At 38.5% G+C, this 24027-nt stretch overlaps 2 protein-coding genes and 1 long non-coding RNA gene across 3 annotated transcripts in view; 1 reads left to right on the top strand and 2 right to left on the bottom strand.

Moving 5' to 3' along the window:
• Positions 1-9764, bottom strand: part of tafa3a (TAFA chemokine like family member 3a) — a 154665-nt gene extending 144901 nt beyond the window's left edge. The window contains exons 1-2 of the mRNA XM_042508454.1: positions 9703-9764; positions 6252-6336 (exon numbers count right to left, since the gene is read on the bottom strand). The gene's annotated coding sequence lies outside the window, so the exon portion shown is untranslated. The remainder of the gene's footprint in view (positions 1-6251; positions 6337-9702) is intronic.
• Positions 248-21023, top strand: ppm1j (protein phosphatase, Mg2+/Mn2+ dependent, 1J). Its single transcript, XM_042508437.1, has 10 exons — positions 248-833; positions 9731-9845; positions 11988-12317; positions 13957-14069; positions 14663-14747; positions 15184-15302; positions 16854-16917; positions 17171-17278; positions 18198-18349; positions 19241-21023. The coding sequence occupies exons 1-10, from the start codon at positions 571-573 to the stop codon at positions 19386-19388; spliced, it is 1497 nt and encodes a 498-aa protein (XP_042364371.1). The 5' UTR covers positions 248-570; the 3' UTR covers positions 19389-21023.
• On the bottom strand, positions 9800-23571 carry LOC121959235. The gene is made up of 4 exons (XR_006106886.1): positions 23394-23571; positions 16173-16239; positions 10706-10766; positions 9800-9875 (listed from the first exon to the last, which is right to left on the bottom strand). It is a non-coding gene; the product is annotated as an uncharacterized LOC121959235 (long non-coding RNA).
• Positions 23572-24027: the final 456 nt, after the last annotated feature.

Genomic DNA, 24027 nt, shown 5'->3' with positions numbered 1-24027 from the left:
AAAGCAGACATCTCTTATATCTCCGACACTAAGCAACTCACACAGAAACAATCTATACTGTTAAATAGCATTACAGGTAAGGAGACAACTATGATATTTTTGATTTTCAGGTAAACTGTCCCTTTAAGAAGATTTAGAATAATCATAAATCCAGACATCATGGTAGCATATCATCCTAAATTTGTCATTGGCTGACTTTCACATTAAAGTGTGCAAATACCCGTGACTAAAGCAGCCTATAAATATTAGTTGTCGGTGTTTGATATTTTTTGGATGTCTCTGATATGTTCGCGGTTGGCTGCACATCCCTGTGAAGCCCTGCCTTCTGAGATGAGTTATAGCCATCTGCCGGATTACAGTCTGTACGCAGCCAGTGAGGCTTTATTCTGTTTGAATGAGGAAAACATCGTGTCTGCCTGCCTGAGAGCTGTCACATGGGGCCGAGAAAGGGGAAAAATCGCTTCCTGAAATGATCCTCGTCACCGGCGGTGTATTGTTTTGTGTTTTTTTCTCTCTAACATCGCATCGCATTTAATTTTCCCATCCGGATCTTTGTGTGTGTGTGTGCCGATGATGATTAGCAAAGTTAAAAACGCGATGTCCACTCTGGTGGGAGGGATGATGCCGCACGGACACCACCACCACCACAACCATCACTCAGGTGGCGGCCAGACCTGCGGACCGGACAGTCTGCCGCCGCGCTTCCCCTACGGCCGGCCGGATTTCTTGGACCTCACCCCGGAGCTCCTGCAGTACTCCACCGAGCACGCATCACGGCCGGTGCTCACGTTAAAGAGAGACAGCAGGCTTCCCTGGCGGACGGGATACGCAGAGTGAGTGACGCTCGTGGACGAAATGTCCGAAATAAAATCATCACATCACCGAATATTATGATTTAATTATATCCCGATGAGTGTCAGGCCTGTGCTGCTGCAGCCTCAGCAGCTCTCAGAGCACTGCAGCAGCCAAATGATGGCCAACATGGCCTTTCTGCTGCTACCTTACTGTTCCTCCCCTGAGCTAAATATCAGGAGCAGTGTGTAATTAGTTGGTCATGACACATAAACATCTGTTTTCAAATATATTTGACTAGAGGCTCCTCCTTGGGTCAATTTAAATTGTTATTGTGAGAGGATACAAAAGTAAAAGCAGGAAATGTCCACCTACTCATGCTACTAACAAGCATTGTGTCTTTTCTTATGCGTGACCTTAATGATATTCAAAAAAAGCTCATGCCCTTTTTTTGTCCTTTAAGGGGAGATTATTTGTTTTTTTCCATTCACAAAGAGCCTTTGAACATGTGCTTTTGTCGAATACTTTCAGTTGTTTCATCTTCGTCCCTCATAAAAATGGTTTTAGAAACCAATGAGGATTCACATTTTTTTGTGAGCATAGGGGCAAAACTCCACTGCTCATGTCCTTGGCTTTACTGCAGGTGCTTTTATATACTCCAATACACCTGCAGTGCTCCCTCAGGTAGAAACAAAGCAGCAGCATCTCATTCACACGACTGGTCAGGATTTGCTGCTCAGGCGATTCCCACTGAGGAAAAACACTTGCAGACATTCCACTCTCCCAGAGGAGGGGGGGTTAGGTTATAAAGGACTGAACAGTCCTGGAGTACAGTACATGGGCTATACCACCTCTGACTGTCCTCCTATAACCAGTTGGAAACAGGAAAAAAAATGGCTGAGTCACGCAGAGAGTCTCGAGGGGAAGGGGGACTTGATTTGTGACGACAAGCCGTCTCAGAAGACTGAATGAGAGAGGTCAGATGAGGATGCTGTAAAGCATAAAGAGAGTATAGTGCGTGGGAATGTGCACCGTCACCAGTGCTGTCATCTGCATTCTGCTGCAAATGACTCTGATGTAAGTCACTGATACTGTAATCACGGCATTAGCAGTGCTGTTTACTACACAACCTAATCGGCTGATCTGCTCATGCATCAGCTGTCAGCGCTCGAGTGTAAAACAAAGCCAAAACAGTCCACACCCAACAGTGCTCAATTATCACATTGTGAGCATATGAAACAAACCCCGACATTAATGCATCAGCAATTAATACTGGAAATATGGACTCTGTTCACTCACTAAAATGCAGCAGCAGTGTCAAATTGCAGCTGTAATCTGGTTGTACATTTGGATGAATGGAGTGTTTATTGGGGATTGACTGAAGAAGTTATTCATTTACTCAGATGGCTGATATTGCTCCAGGTGTTTAATGAACTGTGATGTGCGTGGATTGATCCAAACACAAATGCCTCATCTGTGAAGCTTCACTTTAGATCAATCTGGCTGAAATAAAAATCTTCAGAGAGCAAGATTTATCTATTGGGGCATCTATCATCTTCATCTCTTTTGTCTGATGCTGTTTACTCCCTTTGTGCTGTAATGAGTGGGAACAATGATGTCCAAACAGCTCAGGTGGATGAGGTCCAGTTGGAGGCCTCCCTGCTGGATTACGTCCAGATTTCAAGCAACTTCTCCACTTTGATATCGCTTAATTAGTGTAACTCTGGCAGTAATGAGAATTTGTGGTCGTTGCAGTGTTTTGATTTGTTTTCACTGGTCCTGTTGTGTCGCGTGTTGCACAAGAATGTGGTAGTGAAAGCTTTGAGCATCGTTACGGTCTCAGACGTCACTTTATAGAGACGCACGGCACCTTATGTCAAATGGAATTGTCGATTTAAAATCTATCTGCCATTATAGCACCACACAGGTGGTTTAGGATGCTCAAGATAATAAGTCTAATTGATGCAATAACGCCGTCGTGCAACACTGTGTCAGCATGAACATGAGAGTGCACTTAAGGTAAGCCTCTCCAAGTGCTTTTGTCAAATGGATATTTAATAGAATTTAATATGGAGGCAAGCATCCAGGGCTTGGCACTGGGATCATGAACGAGCGTGAGGAGGCAAAGACTCATTTTGGAAATGTTTTTATAGCTATTTTCTTTCAGTTCAAGCCAAGATATTCACGGGAACAAATTTTAATAAGTCTTTCTATATATATCATCAGTGACTTCATATATAATTGATCAACGTCTATAAATCTGAAATATTATTAATAATGCATGAATAAACAGATGTTACACCAGCATAAAAGTAAAGGAGAAAATCATTAAAAGCTCTCTGTGATTCCAGACCACCATCAATACCAAAAACCCTAGCTCACAAAGTAAACAAAAGTGTATGTATCCGCCTTGTGACTCTGATATGCTCCAAATTTAGTAGGTTTTTCATTGGCCAATGCTACACCATTCCACCAAGTTTCATGAAAAAAGGGGCAGTAGTTTTTTAAAATCAAGCTGACAAACAGATGATGTCTCAATCCCAATACACCGCTTAGTTATACCCAGCTGTTTACGTCCACATCTACGGGCAGGGTATCTCCGTTATTGTTGGGAAAGAGGGTTAGGCTGAAGAGTAAAGGCTTCACAGTCTTCCAAACTGAGGTTTTTCAGAGGCGCACCCCAAACTGAGTGTTATTAGAAATCTTGCAAGATGCAGCATAAGAGCGACAAAAGAAACCAACAAATAAATTATTTTTGCATTACTAAAGATGCAAAAATTATGATGATGATTGTTATAGGGGAAGTTTTCAACTCCTACTCACTATAGACTAACTCTGCTTCAAGAGGAAACAGGCCACACAAAATCAAGGGGTAAGGGTAACATAAACTTGTTACCAGTGATAATTCGGACGCATGATTCTGTTTTCAAGCAATGCAGTGAAAACTAAATCTCTGCTATGATTTGGAAAAGTTCCTGCCACTCTGAACATTAAAAATGCGGTAAATCTTTTGTTCAAGCAGCTACAATCAATATTTTTATAACAATGTGTGATATGATGTGAATATGATAACGTGAATTTGAAAATTATTTGTGTAAGAACATCATGAGATGCTTTGCAGGCAGTAATGAACCTACAAAGACTTATCACTGGAATCAGCAGCTCCCCTTGAGTTTACAGTGAATTTCAGTTCATTTATTTATCTGTCCAGCCCACAGGTTTGCTGTTTTGACTCACTCTCACAGCTCTCACGGCATCATTTTGTCATTATTCAGAGATAAAGCTCCAAAAACCTACTGTACACGAGCTGTTCAACAGCAAACAACTGAAAACGTTCTCTATTAGTCAGTGAACACAGTGAAACATTTAGCAGCTTAACAGCCTGATATTTTTCTCTGAAGTTGGAGGAGACCAAAAACGGAGCTAAAAGAGAGCAGATATTGGGCTTACAATCACCAGGTGGAAATAAACCTCATTCAATCACAACTTGTTTCTGCCGCCAAGTGGCCACAAAGATGTTATTCTGTGTTTAAAATGCATGGTTCAGGTGCACCCAGGAGAAACGCTGTATTGCTCCCATCTTTTTTTTTTTTAAGCACAATACAAGTGATAAGAAAAGCTGATTACCAACAACATTGGTTAAGCTTTGAGGAAGTTGAAGTGTAGATACTTTCACTGTGAAATAATGTTTTACTGTGGATTCCATGTATTCTAATGCAGTGATCAATTATTTACATGTTTTTGATTCATACCACAGTTCTTGCTCAAACTTAAGTTGACACTACTCTGTGTCCAGTTCCTAAACGGATGGTGAGACACCGTTTACAAGTTGCAGCACGTTTTCATTACAATGCCTGCATTATGTTCTAAGCAATATTCAAGTTACCACAGTACCTGTTATTACTGCACTGGGGATTTTGTTTCTGTCAGGTCTCGCCTTTCAGTTTTCATTTCAGCATTGCACCATGTTTCGTGCAAACATGATGAGCAACTTCCTCTCCCTGCAAAGGAATTCAGAAAATGACTCAACGAATTCCTACAGTACATGCTACGGATGAATACTTTGCACAGGCCTGCAGTGTATGTTTAGCTGCTCACCTCCACCTGACGTGGAGCAGTTTAGTAGAAACCAGAGATCTAGTCTGTAAAAATCCTCTCAAACAGTCCACTTTTTTACTCTCACATGTGTCTGTGTTATGAGCCAAAAGATTTCAAAGCACACCAACAGGACAGACTGCTCATACAGGTACTTTGAAACGCTATACTGACCACGAGTAATGTCAAAACTGCCATGAGCAAAGAAGATAGTCACATCAGTTACATCCATGTTTCAGGAAGTTAAGATTTTCACTGGAAAATTATCAACACATCATGATCTAAAAAGGATGATTTCAGAGATGTTTACTGGATTACATGCAGCACTGATCTGCCTCTGACTAAACCACAACACTTCACATCAGCCTTTCCTGTGTTGCAGAGGTTGACAGCACATGAGGTGAACTGCAACTTTTTTTAACCACAGCTTGACATGTTACGACAGAATGTTTCTTTTCTTCCAGAGAAGACGCCTAATAAGCACAGACATTTTATCACATTTATTGATGCTGAAACGTCTGGCAGCTGCAATTACAGAATTCACTGGAACTCTCAACTTCCTCTTTTAAACTCTCCTTGCATAATATACAGTTCAGTAGGGCGGTTCACACATAGTTTTACTAAACATGACCAAAAAGGTTTTCAGTCACAAGTTGTTGGAGTCATATGACCGAAACATAGCTATGCGAAAGAGTTATATTATAGGAAGACTTGAGCTCCTGGTTTAGAATCACATCCTCCCACACCAAAGACATTATGTTTAATTATAGCTCATTGAGCGCATGTGACTGCTTTCAAAACAGAGAATAATTGCTGATTCTTTACTGCGGATTGGCGAAACTTCATGACACTGCAAAAAAACTGTAGAAAGAAAAGCACTTTTATATTCAAACTAATCTCTTCTCAAAACAAATTACTATATTTTTGGCCGATATAAGAAATGTCTTAATTTTTTTTTTTTTAAAAAAGGCAGTAAAAAAAATCTTTACACTGGTATTTTATTCTACATTATTACCTTTACTAACATACGATGTTTTTATTTAAAGGTCCAGTGTGTAAGATTTAGGGGGATTTTGTAGCATCTAGCAGTGAGACTAGCAGATTGCAACCAGCTGAAACTTCTCCTGGTAATAAATACTACAATGTTCATTGTTCAGGAGGTTTTTACAGGGAGCGGAATTTTCTGCAGAGGTTTCCTCCTCTCTAAAACAAATGCACCAGGTGATTAAACCGCTAAAATACTCTGAAGAAAGCAGTTTCGTGTTACGAATCAGAGTTTTTCCTATGTTATTTGGCACATAAGAGATGGGCCACTAGCCGAGCACCTGCTACCTATTTTCTCTTTTAACCTAACGTTTACTCACCTTAGTTCTGATCCAGATGTTCAGGTGGTTTTTAGTGGGAGCCAAATCCTCCACAGAGGTCTCTTCCTCTCCAAAACAGCCGGACCTGGTGATTAAAACCCATAAAAACACTGAATAACTCAGTTTCACAGTCCAAATCAGTGTTTCTCCAATGCTGTTTGGCATGTAGGAGATAGGTAGCTAGCTCAGCACCTGCTAATGTGTGCTCACCTTTTTTAACTTAAGATCCAGACGTTCAGAAAATGTTAATTCCGGGGGCCGTATTATCTGCAGAAGTCATTTCATATTTAAATAATCAGTGTTTTTCTATGCTTTCTTCGCAGAGGGGCTGCTAACTATGGTGGCTGAAACATAAAAATGAATGGTCCTGAAGCCAGTGTTTGGTTTGTCCCATCTTTAAATACATGGCACAACTTGTCTCCATAGATGAGCTCCTGCCTCCTATGCAAACATAAATGCCGCCCCTAAAGGTGATAAAAAGAAAACACTGAAGAAAACATACTTACTTTATCATATTCAATTTATGCCAATATATCTAGCTCAATCCTAAACACTAGATCTTTAAAAGACTACAATGTGAAAGCATCTTTAGAAAAGTAACATTGTAAGACAGGACCATATAAGAGGTATTTGGGGGGGGGGGGTAAAGCACCGTCAGCCTCTGATAGTAACAGCAGATAAAAAACGTATACTTTGCATTTCGTGCTAACATTTGGCCTTGGCAGAAAGTTTAGACGATAATCAGGCGACTTTAAATTCTTCGCTGTCATTAGTCCTAATGCACAGAGCGCAGTGCAGGACACTGTGGTGCCTGTCTGCTGCTTTCAACTGATTAGACAGTGAAAAGGCTTTTTATAATCCAGATTTGGACAGCAGTTGGATTTTTTTGCCTCTTTTTTTTCTGCTGCTCTCTGATATTAGAGCTTTTGGCCAGAGAGCGACCATTTTCTGCCGTGATTGTAATCAGCAGAACTATTTGCAAAGTGAGAGGTCAAAAGTCTTGTTTTGATTTTTACTCTGGATTTTTCCTGCTCCTGTGTTTGCAAGTCCAGTTTTTCCCCATGCTGCTCTTTCATTTTTGGTCTCTTACGTCTTTTCTCTTCCTCTGAAGATGCCAGCTGATAAATGACTAATCCTTCCTCTGCAGAAGAAGAAGAGGGAATCTTAATGACAATACTTGAATTACTGGAATTGCGCAATAGGCATTATGCTGTATTATCCAGCTAATGTGGCATTTATCTATAATTGAAACTGAAAATGTTATATAATACACCAGCATGAGGTCCAAACTGCAGCCTGTCCAAGTCTGTGAAATGTGGCAGCTTAAAATCCAATGCCAGTGGATGTTTTTATGTTGTCACCCATTTACACAGATCGCATGCACTTATACAAACTGATAAACATTTTATAAAACATGTCTTTTTTATATATTTGTATTTTTTTTCCCCCTAGCTTTCTACGCAGACATCAATTTCTGTTCACTTCATTAAAGAATGAAAATCAAGTAGCAGATTCTTGAAATGTGCTTGAGTTGTGTAATCTAACAACTGAACATCAAGTCTGCATTAATTGTTACTGCTGAGATTTTCATGCTGTGGTAATGCAATAACAGCTGCCCTAATCAATATTTTTACATTAACAATATATTAAATTACTATACAGTAAGTCAGAAATTAAGGAGGGGGACAAAATTTTCCAAACCGGGCTCCTCGACCACAACCACTCCAGCAGCACCAGTGATGCAAAGACCTTCTCATGGCCCCCTGGGCCTTGAGCCATGGTCATCTGTACTCTTTGAAGGCCCCTAACCTCGGACTGCAGGAAGTAATGTGAAGTTACAAACTCAGAGAATTACTACTGGACTCCGCAGTTCACCTTTGCTTTACAGAGCTTTCAGTTCATTGTTTCAGTTTTACTGGCCACAGGTTTACTGTTTTGGTTCATTCTCACGGCTCTCTTCGACCTCATTTCCAGACAATGGAGGCTGGTAGATAGCAACTAGCTGGTGAAAACAGTGAAGCATTTAGCTGCTTAAGAGGGAAATATTTCCCTCAGGAGTTTGTAAAGTCCAGAGGAGAGTAAAATGAGAGTGAATATTGGATTTAAATTCTCCAGTTGGCCAGGAACACGACCCCAAATTAATGCTAATGTTCTGTCTGCAGGATGTGTAAACAAGCAACAGTTTGCTGACACATAACAACTTAATAATATGTAAGTGTTGTTTTTACAGCTTGTTGCACTTGGCTGAGTTATCCAAAGTGGAAAGAAAAAAATCCACAATGCAGGTTAAGGATTACACAACAAAATCAAGCAAATCACAAGAATCTGCTAATTATTTTTTTTTTAGCATAACATACTGGAATTAATGGACATAAACGGTTTAAAAAAAGGAACCAGACATTTTTATATGAAAACACACTGCTGCTGCAGCGCCAATAGAAGTGTCACACTGCAGCATGTCAATGTCAGATTTTATTATTTTTACTAAAGTAAAAGATATGAGTACTTCTTCCATCTCTGCATAAGCTTGAAATCATGTGAGTACATCTACTGCTTAAACTTGATTTCTCACTTGAAAAGCCAGTCTCCAGAAGAATGGCCTGCCAGGCAGTATCTTTTTTTGCCATTGTCTTTATAGTGTTGAGATTGTGGGTTGTATAGTTTGAGATATTTGTCGAGCTCAATAACTACTAATGCTCAATACAGCAAAAGCAAGGGTTGAGGAGAGGAGTGAAGCTGCTGCAGGAGCAGAGAGGAGAAACTATTACAGGAGCCGGGATGTACAAGCAGGGAGTGAGTGGGAAATATACGCATTTTTTCAGGGGCAGAGAGGCTGGAAATTGGACAGTGGCGTGAAGTGTCATGGGACAGAACATCCAGGAGCACGGGGATTTACATAGAAAATAGTGATAACGGTTTTGGTAAGCCATTCAGCTGCGGTGTGTTTTGGCCTTTCAGCTGTGAATCATGCATTTAAAAATGCCTGATAACAGTGTTTTACACATTATTTGCAGAGCTGGATCATGAAAAGCCCTGCTTGGCACCCCTGGTGAAACTAAACATGTGATTGAGCATGCACAAATTTCAAGGTGTAAGTGTAAATCTGTTTATTCCAATTTTTCATAGAAAAAGGTACACAAACAGTTTCCTACAGCTTCACCACTGTTCTGCATTGCCACCTCCAGCGAACACTCCTGCAGCACACACCAGGGCAGATGATGCTGCTCGAGTATGAAACATTACTCTAAAGCTATTATCCTCTGCAGGCATCAGCTCATAATAAAAACACTTAATCCTGCCTGCAAGTTCCCTCTGGGACATGACAGCATCCTGCTCTACCTTTTTCCCCCTCACTCTTCAACTCTCTCCATATTTCTGGCTGCTATTACATTTTCATGTGGTTAGAGGAATGAGAGCAAACACGATATAAATCATCTGACTCCAGGCTCACCTGTCTTCCTCGCTTCTTTCTCCATCAGGGTGATCAATGCGGGGAAGAGCATGCTGAACGAGGACCAGGCCTCTTGTGAGAAGCTATTCGTGAAGAAGCCGAGTGGCAAACACCGCAACTCCTCTCTGCTGGAGGACAATGGGGTGAGCGAAGGGGCAAGCGCCCAAACATGTCTGCAATAAACAATTAGTGAAAATGTTTTTAAATCTGACGTCAGTGTACTAAGTCCTGAGGGTGTCTAAGGTTTAAAATCTTAAAACAGTATAGTCTGAGCAGTAGTGCATTGAAATTAATTAATCACTAATCATATGCATTGTAGGTATGATATCCAATAGTGGTGTCTATGTAACCTATTTAGTATTGATTAATTCACCGCAAGTTACTTTGGGTTTTCTAATTTTTCACTATGTAGACTAACCATTCAAATGATGTTTCTTTCACTGTTCCTCATCTGGTCATTACAAAGCGAAAAATCAGAAACAAGTCCCAGTTGTTAAAAAATATACAAGACAGCCTTTTTTTAGATGTTTCTATCTTCACCCTCAGCTTTGTGGTAATAAGATACAACTGCAGAGACCCCAAAGTCCCCCCAAAACTGATCAAAAACAAGACTTTTTGCCAAATTCTACTACTTTCATTTGAATCTTTGTATTGTCTTTTGTTAAGTTTGAAATGTCAGACCTGTGTTTAGACCTTTACTTAAATGTGAAAGGGGTCACATGTATAAACTGCAGACTTGATTCTCAGTTTCTAAAGCCCTGTAATTTTTTTTAATGTATCCTGTTTATTTCTTAGGGACAGTACATATTAATAGATATTAGCCTACTGTAAATATGAAAGAATTAGCCAGGAGGCTAGTTTACACTTATAATCCCAGGCCAGCTTAATATCAAGAAACAAGCTGATGTAAGGCATATGTCACATTTCACAGATCAAATAAACAAAAAAAGAAGACCCAAATAAAGACCCAAAAGAACAAGGAAAAATATAAAACTAAACTAACCAGGACAATGCAAGGACCATGAGGGACGAGGGACACCAGCAGCAATAGAGACGATCTGACTCTAAAACAGAGAAAACACACAAGGAAGCGTGGTGTTAATGAGGGACAGGTGAATCAAATCAGGGCAGGGCAGACAGTCACTAAGGCAGGAAGTCACACAAAACAAAAAACATGAGCAGAGACCCTCAAAATAGATTATGAAATGGGGCACCCAGTAGCTCGGTTGGTAGAGCGGGAACCCCGTGCACAGCCTCGGCCCTTTGCTGCATGTCATCCCCTCTCTCTACCCCTTTCAAACTTGAGCTTTTCTATCCATTAAAGGCTAAAAGCCCCCGTAAAAAATTTTTAAAAGAATTTAAAAAATAAACTAAAATATAAAGAAAAGAGGAAAGAAAAACAGACCCATGACAGCATGCCGAAAAGTAAAACACAGCAGAAGCTGAACAGGGACATGGGCCGCAGTAAAGGCAGAGTAAATTACAGTTCAGCAAAGCAAACACAAACAATTACAGAACAGCTCTAATTACCAACACGGAGGAGTAAACACACTTACAGGACTCAGGACAGACCTATCTGTTACAGACTGACTACGCTTGTGGTGCGTCCTCTCACACACACACACACATACACACACTCACACACACATATACACACTCGTCCTCCATTTGGTGTAAATGAATTACATCATCCCTTACTGCGCTCCTCCCCCTCTTTTGTTTAGTATCAGAGTGGTAAGCAGATGTCTTGTGCCTGTTCATCTGTTAGTCAGACAGACTGCTTGCAAACATTCCTGCAGTCGCAAAGGTGGCATCATGGTAGATCAGCAAAACGCCTGCAATGAGGATTTTTTTCTTTCAGACTCTCCATCACTTCTGTCGACCCCGTTTGTAGGGATAGTCTTGATGTTTAATGTAATATAACTTCAATTTCATATTTTTTGCATACTGCTGTCCTGTGTTGTTTTAGACTTAAACGATGCCATATGAATCATGTAAAGTAAAGCAACAAGATTTTAATGTCTTGTCAGCTTTCCCATAAGAGTATCATCTAAATTTGCTGCAAATTTGGTTCAGTATTGAGACCTGAAACAGAAGATACATATTGCTTAGCATTAAAATAAAATGTCACCAGCTGCAGACCCAGAGCCTAAACCCTCACAAATCTCTGCCTTCTGCTCAGAGATGTAATCTCATGAGAGATTTATAAACCATAGGAAATATTACTAAATAATACTTTTATGACATTTATTTTATACATTTTTATCTTAATATCATTTTTTTAGGATGGTACAGGAATCCCTCTCCACTTCTGGGGCGTGTTTGATGGACATGCAGGTTCTGGTGCCGCCATTATGGCCTCCAAGCTTCTTCACCGCCTCATCAGAGATCGTTTGAGTGAAATTTGCCACCTGCTGGAGAGCCCCAACAGTGCGCCTCCCATCTGCCTAGCTAAGAACGGCAGCCCATACCAGGCGGACACGAAGAAGGGGGCCGCACAAGAAACAGAAGACCCCGATGCTGTCAACGACTCTACAGTGCGCTTTCACATGGAGAAGGTTGTCAGTTTGGAGAGCCTGGTGATGGGAGTCATAGAGACCGCCTTCTCACAGATGGTAAGCAGATGATCACTAACAGCTTATGTGAGAAAACAGGAAAACAGCATTTTGCATAGTTCAAGCTGCACAAGGTATTTATGCACATTTTTATGTACAAACAGCAACATTACTGAAGATTTTAACTTCAGTTCCCATGAAACCCTTCAGGCGTCCTGTCGTAGCAGGTCTGTTAGAATTTAGACCAAAGCCAGAAAGAGAAAGGTCTCATTTTGGTAAATCTATTTTTCTCAAAGCTTTTTTAAGCCACGTTGGAGGTGTGGCTCAAGGAATGACAAAGTCATATGTTGGTCAGTCAGTTGATATACCGCTTTGAACAATTATTGGTTGCATTACCATGAAATCTAGTACACACATTCATACCCCACTCAAAATTATTTGTAATCATTTTGGTGATCCTCCACTCTTCATCTAAAGCCATCACCAGGTTAAGATTTTACTTTATGCAATTCTTTATGCTTTAATATCTGCAAAACTAATGGCACTTCTATCTGCCTCAGCTGTACTTTCTGTTTGGTGCTCATTAGAAAAAATTGTTTGCATGCTAACTCACTAACGCAAGATGGTAAATGTGGATAAGACCAGGGTTACATTTGTTGGCAGTGTTGTCTCAAATTGAGCACGGCTGTTGTGCACTTACAGAAAATGACATTTGCAACATTTAACCTTCTTTTTATTGGTAAACTGCAGCCAGAAGAAGCATTACTGCCAACTTTGACAACTATTGTTGGCCACCAAAATATCTGCCAGCTTGTTTGCTTGTTTGCTTAAAACTTTACTCCAGCTAAGAAAAGCATTTTAAATCACATCATCATAATTTCAAGTCTATGATTCGACCTCGCAGGAGGGACCAGCAGGAGAAACACTGCTGCCCATATTCAGTAGGCTGCATACCATGGAAGTAAACCCGGGGGCTAAAAAATTTTGGGGGTGTATGTGCCAGACAAACAACTCCATTGGACTGAATAGGTGCCATCCTGGTGTGTGGTATCCTGTTATTATTATACATCTATGGTTTACCTGAGCTGCTTCCCTGACCGGCACCAGTTAAGAGGTCCCTTCCCTGCCTCTACATAGAGGGTGAGAAGTGTCCAGCATCCCAAACTCAACTTTTTGACCATTATGAGAATACACTGCATTTTGTCATACTTGTCAGCGTGAGCAAGTATAAGTACGAGAGAATACAGATTGAGACACAGCAATTGTCACTGTGAGCATGTTAGCATTTTGCTCAAAGCACTGCTGTGCCCACGTGCAGCCTCGCAGAGCTGATAGCATGGCTGCAGGCTGTAATTTTTAAAATCTCTTCTTGTCTGTTAATTAAGTATTCAAACTTGAGGATTCAAATTGGGCATATAGGCCAAATCTGTCAATGAGCTCAAAGTGATGCTCTCTTACCTGATGCAACTACTGTTTGGTTTAGATGATACTGACAACAAACCACATCCTGGGTAATGCATTCTTCAAAGCCTCCTTGTTTCTCCCCTTTAGCACTGTGCTGTTTTGTTTTGAATATGAATATTTATGGAGAAAATAATGAGCTATTCAGGGTGATGAGAGGCAAAGTGAGCTCTTACGCCACTGAGGTTTTGTGGCCTTTTGTCTTTACTTGGATTGTGTTTCTCTCTCTTTATTTTAGGATGACCTAATTGAGAAGGAAAAAACATCATATGCCATCTCTGGTGGGTGTTGTGCCTTAGCTGCCATTCATTTAATGGGAAAACTCTACGTAGCCAATGCTGGAGATAGCAGGTGAGAGACCTAAATAAACTTCATACTGCACACCACAGAATGTAATATGTGTAATTTACTCTCGCTCTCCACAGCACAGTGCATGAAGCTTTATACTCAGTACTCAATCTTCTCAGACAGTGTAGCTTCTTGTGCCCCCTGGGGTTCACTCTGTGTACTGCAGCACCATGTAACCTACTGATGCTCTTTCTGACCAACCTACTTTAGGCTCTCTGCAGCTCCTTAAAAAATTAAATTTTCTAAATTTTAGTCCTTAAAAATTATTAAATTGTCTTAAATTTGGATTTCTTTGGTTGTCATTTCCACAAACATGTGATCTAATTTCAAACATCCATCTTTTAATTCATTTTTGCGACAATGAGTAAAGCTCTCCTGCATGAAAGTCTGCATTTCAGATACAAATCTGTAAACCTAACACTGAATCTAATACTGTCTTCTTACTTCATGTTTACACTTATCTGTTGACAAAATTTATATCTAAGTGTCCGATACATGTAGACATCATGTACTCATATGAGCTATTTTTGTAATATGGGAAAAATAAAACATTTAAAAAAACCTTCTTACCCCCATCTCCATCTTTGTCTCTGCAGGGCCATAATCATACGAAATAATGAAGTTGTTCCCATGACGAATGAATTCACACCTGAGTCAGAGAGACAGCGGCTACAGTATCTGGTATTCTTCTGCCTTCTTTAAATACAATTTTTTTACCAACATGATTAACAGCACAATAACTGTTTAAGAGGATTTAATTATCTTATAGGTGCATAGCAAGCTGTTAAAAGGAGAGTATAAACAGTTGATCTGCACTCGTCAAAGGAGGTTTTAAGTTCAGTTGAGTGTGATGAAGACTAGGAAATCCTGTATCACACTCACATAATCTGACGTTCATCGGTTGCCTGTTTTAGTTGTAGCTGTGAGTCACAGAGTAGGTGGATGATGTTTGCTGCTAAATCAGGGAGGTGTTATGTTCCTTCACTTTGCTGCACGCTGTACTGCAGGTCTTCAGTTACACATGCAGTCTTTTCTTCAGAGGCGTTATGGACTTTTGGGCTAAAGTAAAGTGTTGCAGTTTTATGAGATTTGTTCCATTTTGTGTGTCACATTTCAGGGCTTCCTGAGGCCAGAGCTCCTGGGTAATGAGTTCACTCACATTGAGTTCCCTCGGAGGATCCAGCACAGTGAGCTGGGGAAAAAGATGCTCTACAGAGACCACACCATGACTGGCTGGTAAAGCTGGAGATCCTTTTTAATTACACGTCTGACAGTTAATCACTATTCATGAATACTTTTCTCTGTATTTAACATTCAAAAGTTTGTTGGTGGACAAATTAATAAGGATTTCCAATCAAGGGCAGCATCTAACGATCTGCAAGTTATTTTCTGAATGAATCAATTATTCATTTAGTCTATGGAATATCAGTTTTCATCACAGTTTATTTGTGTAAATTGCATTTTGAACAAGTTGAAAACCTCAAATATTGAAGGAATACTTAACCAACAAAATGATCATTCGTACATCAATTCGGGTTGTTGTTGTGCACTGTGTACCTATACCTTTGAAAAGTAATGCACCACTATGTGCACATTTGATAATCACATAATCGTGAGCCAGTAGTTGGTATATTACCCATGTAAATGAAAAGGACGTGATTACATGACAAATGCACTGATGGTGGTAAAAAAGGAAGCAGCATAAAAAGCAAAATCGGCTAAAGGAGGCGGGTAGGGGAAGTGGATGGGCCAAACGAACACAGGACCTTCCCCAAGAGTTTGAAAAGAATTTAATTTGGTTATTTAAAGGTACATTGTCACTTTGTGATGCCCAACCACATTTCTTTTCCTAAACCTAACTTCCTTTACCTTCCTTTAATTCCTTTACTTTCCTAAACCTAATGTAACTTAAAGTTAAGTATGTAATGTGGCAGTGCCAAGTTATGATTGTTTTCCTAAATCCAACCTAAATAATCTAACTTGCCCAAACCTAACCTCAGTAAAACATTACATTTCATATGTAACATGATGATGGCATTCAGCGGGCACTAACTCATTAGATATCATTTGAAACATTGTCTGAGGATATGTTGATAATTGACTCACCCGTGTTACGCTGAATTCGTGAAGAAATATTTGTTTTTCTCGCATCCCTCCACACTGAATGAAGAATCTAAAAACAAAGAAAAAGAAAATTGATGATTTGGAAGAAAAACTTTAAAACATCCATTTATTAACTCTCACCCGATTTATGCAGTAAAATCCAAGTCTCATTTATTTCACCATGTGCTCAGAACTTCCCAAACACATGCATTTTTACTGTAACATTACTATTAAAAAACACTTCCGTATACATGTAGTACTTCTTTGCAAGTGCATGCATTTTAACTCTGCATATGGATTCCACTGAGCACAGTGAGCAGGAAGTACTGAGCATATGACCTCATAAATGAGACTTAGTTATACTGCACAAGTTAAGTCAAAGTTCATAATGTGGTTACATACAAGAAAAACAGTTGTCTTCACAATTTTTACTGAATATGAGGTGAGTAATTGATATACAAAGTATAGTTTTATGAGTTAAATATTCCTTCAAATTTACAATTCTGGAAAAAAAACAGAAAACCAGCAAATACAAAAATTTACAAAACTAGAATAAGTGAATTGTTGGAATTTATGCTTGGAAAAAGACTTCATTTATTTAGTTATAATTGTTTTTGAATACTTTTTCAAACAGTTGTGTTTCAGTAACTTACATCTGACATTTGTTTGTTGGTTTTGTTGTAGGGCTTATAAGACTATCGTCGAAGATGACCTAAAATTCCCTCTGATATATGGAGAGGGTAAAAAGGTAGGAAATGTGGAAAAAACCCACCACAGATAATCTTCAGCTGAACATCATTGTGTGGCACTTTTTCATCTACAAGTTATCTGTTAAATACTTTAGTGTCGGCCCGGGTAGAAATGAGACCTGCTCAACATTTTCATTTTAGTCTGAGAGAACATTGTCTTCACTTAATAATCCCTCATAAATGGATTTTCCGAGAACTAAATCACATCCCAAGCCAATAACCCACATTACTTTGTGTTTTGTCCTCACACAGGCACGTGTCATGGCGACAATCGGAGTGACCCGTGGGCTTGGAGATCACGACCTGAAGGTGTACAACTCCAACATTTACATCAAGCCCTTCCTCTCATGTGTCCCTGAGGTGAGTGTGAAGAGTCAGATGCAGCAGTGCGAATCAGCAGTGCCCAAATAATATTGTTGCTTTAGTCACTTTGGAGCCCTTTTTTGGGGGTTTTGGTGCAAAGAAACAAACTGAAACCAGCTTTATTTATAGCTTCTTTGCAGGTCTCCAGTAAATTTTAAAGATCTTTTTAATTATGACTTTTTCTGTTATCAATCCAATATACAATATCAAAGGAACAAAATAACTCGGTGCACACTTCTTCTTTATAAAGTCATACACAGGTTTAACTTTGCAAACGTCAACTTCAAGCTATATCTTGATTTATTCCGTTTATCTGCAGCAGCTGCAACAGAATTCACTTTGGAAACCTCAGTATAATACAATTTCTTTTTTTATTTCCTTCACATAATAATCCCTGACCTGTAAAGATCTTACTATATCTTTGTTTTCAAGATCAAATTCCTTCTTCAGTTGATAAAAATGTATATTTTGCACAGTGCTATAACACTTGCAGCTACAAGTGCGCACATCCTTTTTTGATATCTTGCCACTCATCTCAGCAGTTCTTATTTTTGTTTTATGGTGTTAAAAATACTCTCCGCCCCTCGTCAGACTTTATTTCTCATTTCCTGTTAAAGCATTTCTCAGCTCGGCATTACAAGAATATTATCACGCTTCTATTTCTTAAACATGGCTTATCTAAATCTTGTTGTTACATCACTCTAAATAAGTGGATCAACTTAATGTCAAAAAATGTGAATGAACATGAGCAGCTTTAATTCTGTAAATGGGGGTCATGCCCTTTGTGTGTCAGCATACAGTTTCTAATCTTCCAGCACTGAGCACAGGAAAAGCTTACTACCTATGCAAGATTGTTCTATAAATCATGACAGAACTATGAATAAATATGAATCAATAATGTGTCTCTCTGTCACAGGTAAAGGTTTATAACGTGGATGAAAACAAACACGGCCCAGACGACGTCTTGGTCATGGGCACAGATGGATTATGGGACGTAACGACAGACAGGGAAGTGGCAGATGCTGTGTCAGCTTACTTATCCTGCTGTGACCCTTCTGATCCCATGAGGTATGCCAAATAATCCTTTACACTAGGCTTCTGCTCTGGTTATATGTTCTGTCATGTGCCGTGCGAACACGGTCTCCATGAAGGCTAAAGTTTCATAAATCATGCATGAGCAAGGACTCAATATGTCCACTTGGTGGTGACAAATACTCAAGTCTCCTGCAAAATGGTGCTTAGTAATAGTAAGAATATAGTGTATATAGTATATACAGAATACATAGAACCATAGCATATACAGTACAAGTTATGGCTTCGGCCAGATAATACTTTATAATAAGTAAGTAATAGTAAGTAAGTAATAGTAAGCAGAAGAATATGTATTTTTGACTTTGGGATGGACTTTCCTTTTAAGCACGCCTCCCATTTTGTCATTTTTAAACATATAATAAGTTCTTAATAATACATTATTATACAGTTAAAAGCAGACATAAGGCCATTTTACATTGTTTTCAACAATTATAACTTATCTATATAAATATAGTTGTGTTGTATTATATTGAGGTTTTTTAATGTATTTTTATATAATTTATATTCATTTTTGTTCTTTTGTTGTTTATTTATTTTTTATTTATTTATTTATTTATTCTGTCATTCCTCTGTGGATTTGTAGTTATTTTGACATATGTTTAGACCAACGACATCTCGGGGTTTTATCCTAATAAATCAATCACGTAGTTAGCCTTTATGTTGACTTTGTTAAGTGTTACCCTGCAGTTGAACTAAGTCAGACAGTTAAGGGACTGAAATCATTTTTAGAAACCACTGCACAAAAAGCTAACTTTATTTTGTCTGAAATACTTAACTTGATTAAATATGAATCTGTTTTTTGTATGTGTGCGTATGTTCGTTTAAAATTATAGTGCATGGTGTAATGACTGTTTTCCTGTTATACAGGTACACTCTGGCAGCCCAGGACCTGCTGATGAGATCACGCGGTGTGCTTAAAGAGCGCGGCTGGCGGTTACCCAACGAAAGACTGGGCTCAGGCGATGACATCACAGTGTTTGTCATCCCACTGGCGGGGCAGGAGTCAGACTCATGACAAGGTGTTGCAGAGACTGCTATGACGGGGACGACCCTGAACTGACGGGGCGACGGGAGAACAAAACCCCTTTGTCACTGAGAGGACTCGGTCTGAGCCGCACCTTCATCAACCCAGACCGCGTCACTTTACTTCAGCCCAACCCAGGATCCAACATCATTTGGTTGGTCTCGGTCATGTAACTAAAAATTTTCATTGACATTATAAGAGAACTTTTCCTCCCAGACCTGCTGTTTGTGAAAGTTGCCAGTGAGAATTAAACCCTTGTTGTATTTTCGTTTCCTGTTTATGTTTGAGGCTGGACTGCTACTCAATCCTTTAAATGGATTGCTCATTTTCATGTCATGCCCTGAATGTGACTCTCTTTTGTAAAAAAAAAAAGAAAGAAAGAAAGAAAAAGAAAAGCCTCTTGCAGTTTCACAATCATATTTTTAAAGAGGATTGCAGTAAAGAATGCAAGGAAGCCAAAGAGATGCTGTTATTGGGGGTGGGTGATACCAAAACTTCAATCCAATACCAAGTAATACAGGGCCAGAAACACCAATATTAATACAGATACTTTTATTATTAAAAGTGGCTTATGTTGTCTAATGTAGGGGAAAGCAGTGTGTCGTGACTTATGAGGTAAATAATCAGTCTGCTGGAATAACAGCCAATAATGACCAATTATAGTTTGTAAACCACCAGTTTCATCATAATATGATATTATATCAATTCTCTGGACAACACTGCAGTTTTTGGGACCTGCAATTGACATGAAATGATATCACAAACAGCTGTTTTTTGCTTGTCACACAATGTTAGCTTAAGCACTTTAACATTACATAAATTAGCCTACCGTCTTGCAGAATTTAGCTTTCAATTTAAATGTAATATTTATATTTTTTTCTTACTCAGCACTGGATAAAGTCGCTGCATCTCCTGACAAACCAGTGCAGTACTTTCAGCCCGCATACATGTGTTTTGGTCTAACATCATTGAAACAGAGCAGCTAATGTTGCTTCTTTGCTATTAGAAGCTAGCAGACTGAGATGCCCGGCCAGGAAGGTACATTGTTGTTAATCCCATAAAATTTTTCTTTTCATACAGCATGTGCTCTGTATGTTGACCCTTATTTTCTCCAAAATACAAAATATTTCCACTCTGCTGATTTATTCAAAGGCGCTATCCTCGTTTACCCTCTCTTGGCGGCTGGCCATAATCTGCCTGCCGCTGACAGTTGCAAAGAATTTCAAAATAAAGGCACATCCTAAAGATGATGATATGATTGATTGATCAAATTGCATCATTGATCACTGAATAGATATATTGATCCAAATGGTTTACGCAGATAAGTTTTACTCTTGAAAATCAAATGGGTACAATGTAGAAGAGAGAGACTGATGACTATATATTAGTATCAGTCCTATTAATGATGGAATTGATCTTCAAAACAAAAACTTGGTATTGGTATTTTGGTACTGATCTGCCCACCCCTAGCTGTTATGACAGAAGGATGGAAATCTGTAAATCAATATATAAAACATAAACAGCAAAAAGAAAAAAAATCATTAGCGTCATGTCTGTACATTAAAGAAGCATGTAGGAAGCAAAAACAGGAATGGACCTTTTTTCAGCACACAGATTCAGTCTGTATTACTTACTTCCTGTGTTTATGATGAATGATTGATGGCACTTGAAGACTGTTGCACATGCTCTGTGGTAGCCTGTTGATTTGTGACATCTTTTTATTGAATGTGCTCATAGATTTTTTTTTTTTTTTGTCATCACGATAAAGAGAACAGTTGTGTTTAGTTTAAAAAAATATAAAAAGTAATGTATCATTTCTTTAATTTAACTTTCATTTTTTTAACTCTCAGAGGAGAGTCTCGGTATAGTAAGATGTGATAAACTTCACACATATGCCTTATTAAGATTTGAAGGAGTTTTTTTTCTTCAGATGCACTAAATTTGACTATTAGAAGAACATTCGATGCCCTTAAGTGTACTGCATACCTCTTTTGTACCATTTTTGTTATGTCATGTTGTTATTTAGATTATCAAGATATATTTTTAAAGACAGCTTTTGTTGTAAAACAGCATCAGATGTTTTATTTTTTATGTTTCTATCCATTAACTCTTTGTTTAGAGATGGTGTGTCCTAGAACGTGAGCTACCAAAATATAAGGTAGAGGGATAAAGTGTACCAGCTTAGAAATAAATCTGATTTTTTCCCATTTGCTTTGAACTTGTTTGTTTACTCAGTCCCACATCATACTCAAAAGGAAATTAACCTTCCGTGTGGCCGACTAATGAGTCAAAATAGTTCAGAGAGCCTGTCACTGATAATTGCTATGTTTGACTAAGAGGAAAGTTTAGCTAATGAATAATCACTTTTTCCTGTGCTGAGTCACGGCATAAAAGTCATTGTGAGTTGGTGGTATTGAGTTATTTAAAGGCATAATTAATTTCCAACAACTTCTCACATGTTCGATAAGTATCAAAGTGGTAATCCCTCACTTTGCCACAAATTGTCCAAAACTTTTAATGAGTATGACAAAATACATAAATGACAATAAATTTTTGTTTCACGTTAAAATTTTAACTGAATTTAAAAAGAAATTAAAAAAAATTAATAAAATGATCATGCATTTTATGTTATATGCCATACTCATGATGAAATATATATATATATATATATATATATATATATATATATATATAATTTATTCTCAGGCAAAGCAATGTAGAGTATATTTTTCTACATAGTAGGACGCTGCTTGTTCAGGGTCTTTTAGGCTTTGTGTTAACAAACTTTTATAAAACTCCCATAACAAATATCTGAAAGACTTCACTGGGACTTGGAAGGGTAGTGGTGCTGCATAACAAGTACTGTTGCATTGTTAATTTCTACACATATTTGTCCTTCAACCATATTTTCCATTTCACAAATTTCTCCATAAACCTATTGCCAGCTCACAATTACCATTACCCAACACATGAAAACTCTGGTGCTGTAATAAAAAAATGTTCTACAGTTCTTGAACATGAAAGTAAATACAATATCTCCAAATATCTTTCGTCAACAGTAAGGTCACGGACACTACACTTGCTTTGCTTGGGGACCATTTTTGCAAAATGACAGGAGGCCTGGGGCCAGTCACTGCAGCCCCATACATGTTTTTAGGATTTTAGGACATTTCTAGGATTTTAGGATGTTTCTAAGATTCAAGGACATTTTTTTGGACATTTAAAGGATTTCAGGACTTTTGGGGGATTTTAGAACATTTCTCTGATTTAGGACATTTCTAGGATCTCAGCACATTACTTGGATTTTAGGACGCTTTAGGAAATTATGGCTTAGCTATGACTTCTGTCGGGGGGTGAGGGTGAGGGATTCTCCACTGGTGCTTTTTTCCATAAACCATCTGATGCTGTTGAATACACTCTGGCACCTTAAGTATGCAAAAAGTACAAAAACAATTCCCAATGTGAATCATTTTATTTTTATTGTGACTTAAAAAATTGGTTGGGGTGGCCACCCAAGGCCCTATCAGGGCCCAGAGTTGGTCCGCGGGCCCTAAGTTGAGTAGTATCACTGGTCTACAGCTTTTAGCTGAAATTACTGCACTTATATATCCAAAGATGTTTCCAGTTGGATTGGCATTAGATTGGCTTCACGCTTAGCATAATGCTAACAAAATATAATAGGAAATCCCATAAGGAGACACCAGTTAGCAAGAGGTTTTATCAAGCTACCAAACTTCAAAAAACACATTAACAAACACATGAAATGGTCCTGTAAGAGATATTCTCACATCATTCAACTAACATCAAGTTCAACACAAACATCACGCATCGCAAATTAAGCTAGCTTGCGCTACCATAGTGTGCTAACTAGTTTTTTTAGGACCCTCAACATAAACAAAGTAACACTCGCAACAAAAAGAATATACATTAACGCTCGCATTTACATCATAAAAAACATTTAACTGTCTAATGTGTGTGTTTTTACAAGTTACTAACCTTTAAAGGACAGAGAAATGATGAAACGGCAACAGGTGATGCGTTTCCTTCCGGCGAGCCTCCCGGATACCAGCGTCACCGGCCGCCTCACTGGGAAGACGCGCCCCCTTGTGACAAAATGGAGATACAGTTCCCAACAAAAATATTTATTAAATTAAGTAAATTAGGCTTTTCTATAGAAAATAACCACACAAAACCATAAATAAATTATATATAGGGATATATATATATATATATACAATAAATACAAGATATTAAGATTTAGATTAGGAGTAAGTGTTAAAGGTTGGTTGAAGCAAAATCAGATATGTGAGCATTTTTAACTCTTCTATAAGGATTTATCATGTGTGTTGTAACTGTATGTAAATTGATATTGTTGTCTTTTTATTTTATTCTATTTTATTTATTTTTTCATTATTTTTGTTTGTTGTTGTTTTTTTACTGTAACTGTATGTTGTACCTCTATGTATCTTAATGTAAATATTCACTTTTTGTCTTATTTTTACAATAGCTGTTACTGAATGTATGTATCCTTGATATCTTATCCTTTTTTATTTTTTTTTTCTTTACTAAAAGACTATGGACTGGAGTTGGAAACTAGCAATAGTTGTAATCCCTATAAACATCAGCTACA

The sequence above is a fragment of the Plectropomus leopardus genome, chromosome 2, assembly GCF_008729295.1.
Source record: "Plectropomus leopardus isolate mb chromosome 2, YSFRI_Pleo_2.0, whole genome shotgun sequence".
Lineage (NCBI taxonomy): Eukaryota > Metazoa > Chordata > Actinopteri > Perciformes > Serranidae > Plectropomus > Plectropomus leopardus.
Note: the sequence above shows the minus strand (reverse complement) of the source record. Positions and strands in the feature narration are given on the sequence as shown.

Bases quoted from the DNA above. Each gene is read 5' to 3' on its own strand.
- ppm1j (XM_042508437.1), top strand. From the start codon at position 571: ATGATGATTAGCAAAGTTAAAAACGCGATGTCCACTCTGGTGGGAGGG. The intron at 14,070-14,662 runs GTGAGAGACCTA...TTGTCTCTGCAG, and splicing joins GCCAATGCTGGAGATAGCAG to GGCCATAATCATACGAAATA. The intron at 15,303-16,853 runs GTAAAGCTGGAG...GTTTTGTTGTAG, and splicing joins GACCACACCATGACTGGCTG to GGCTTATAAGACTATCGTCG.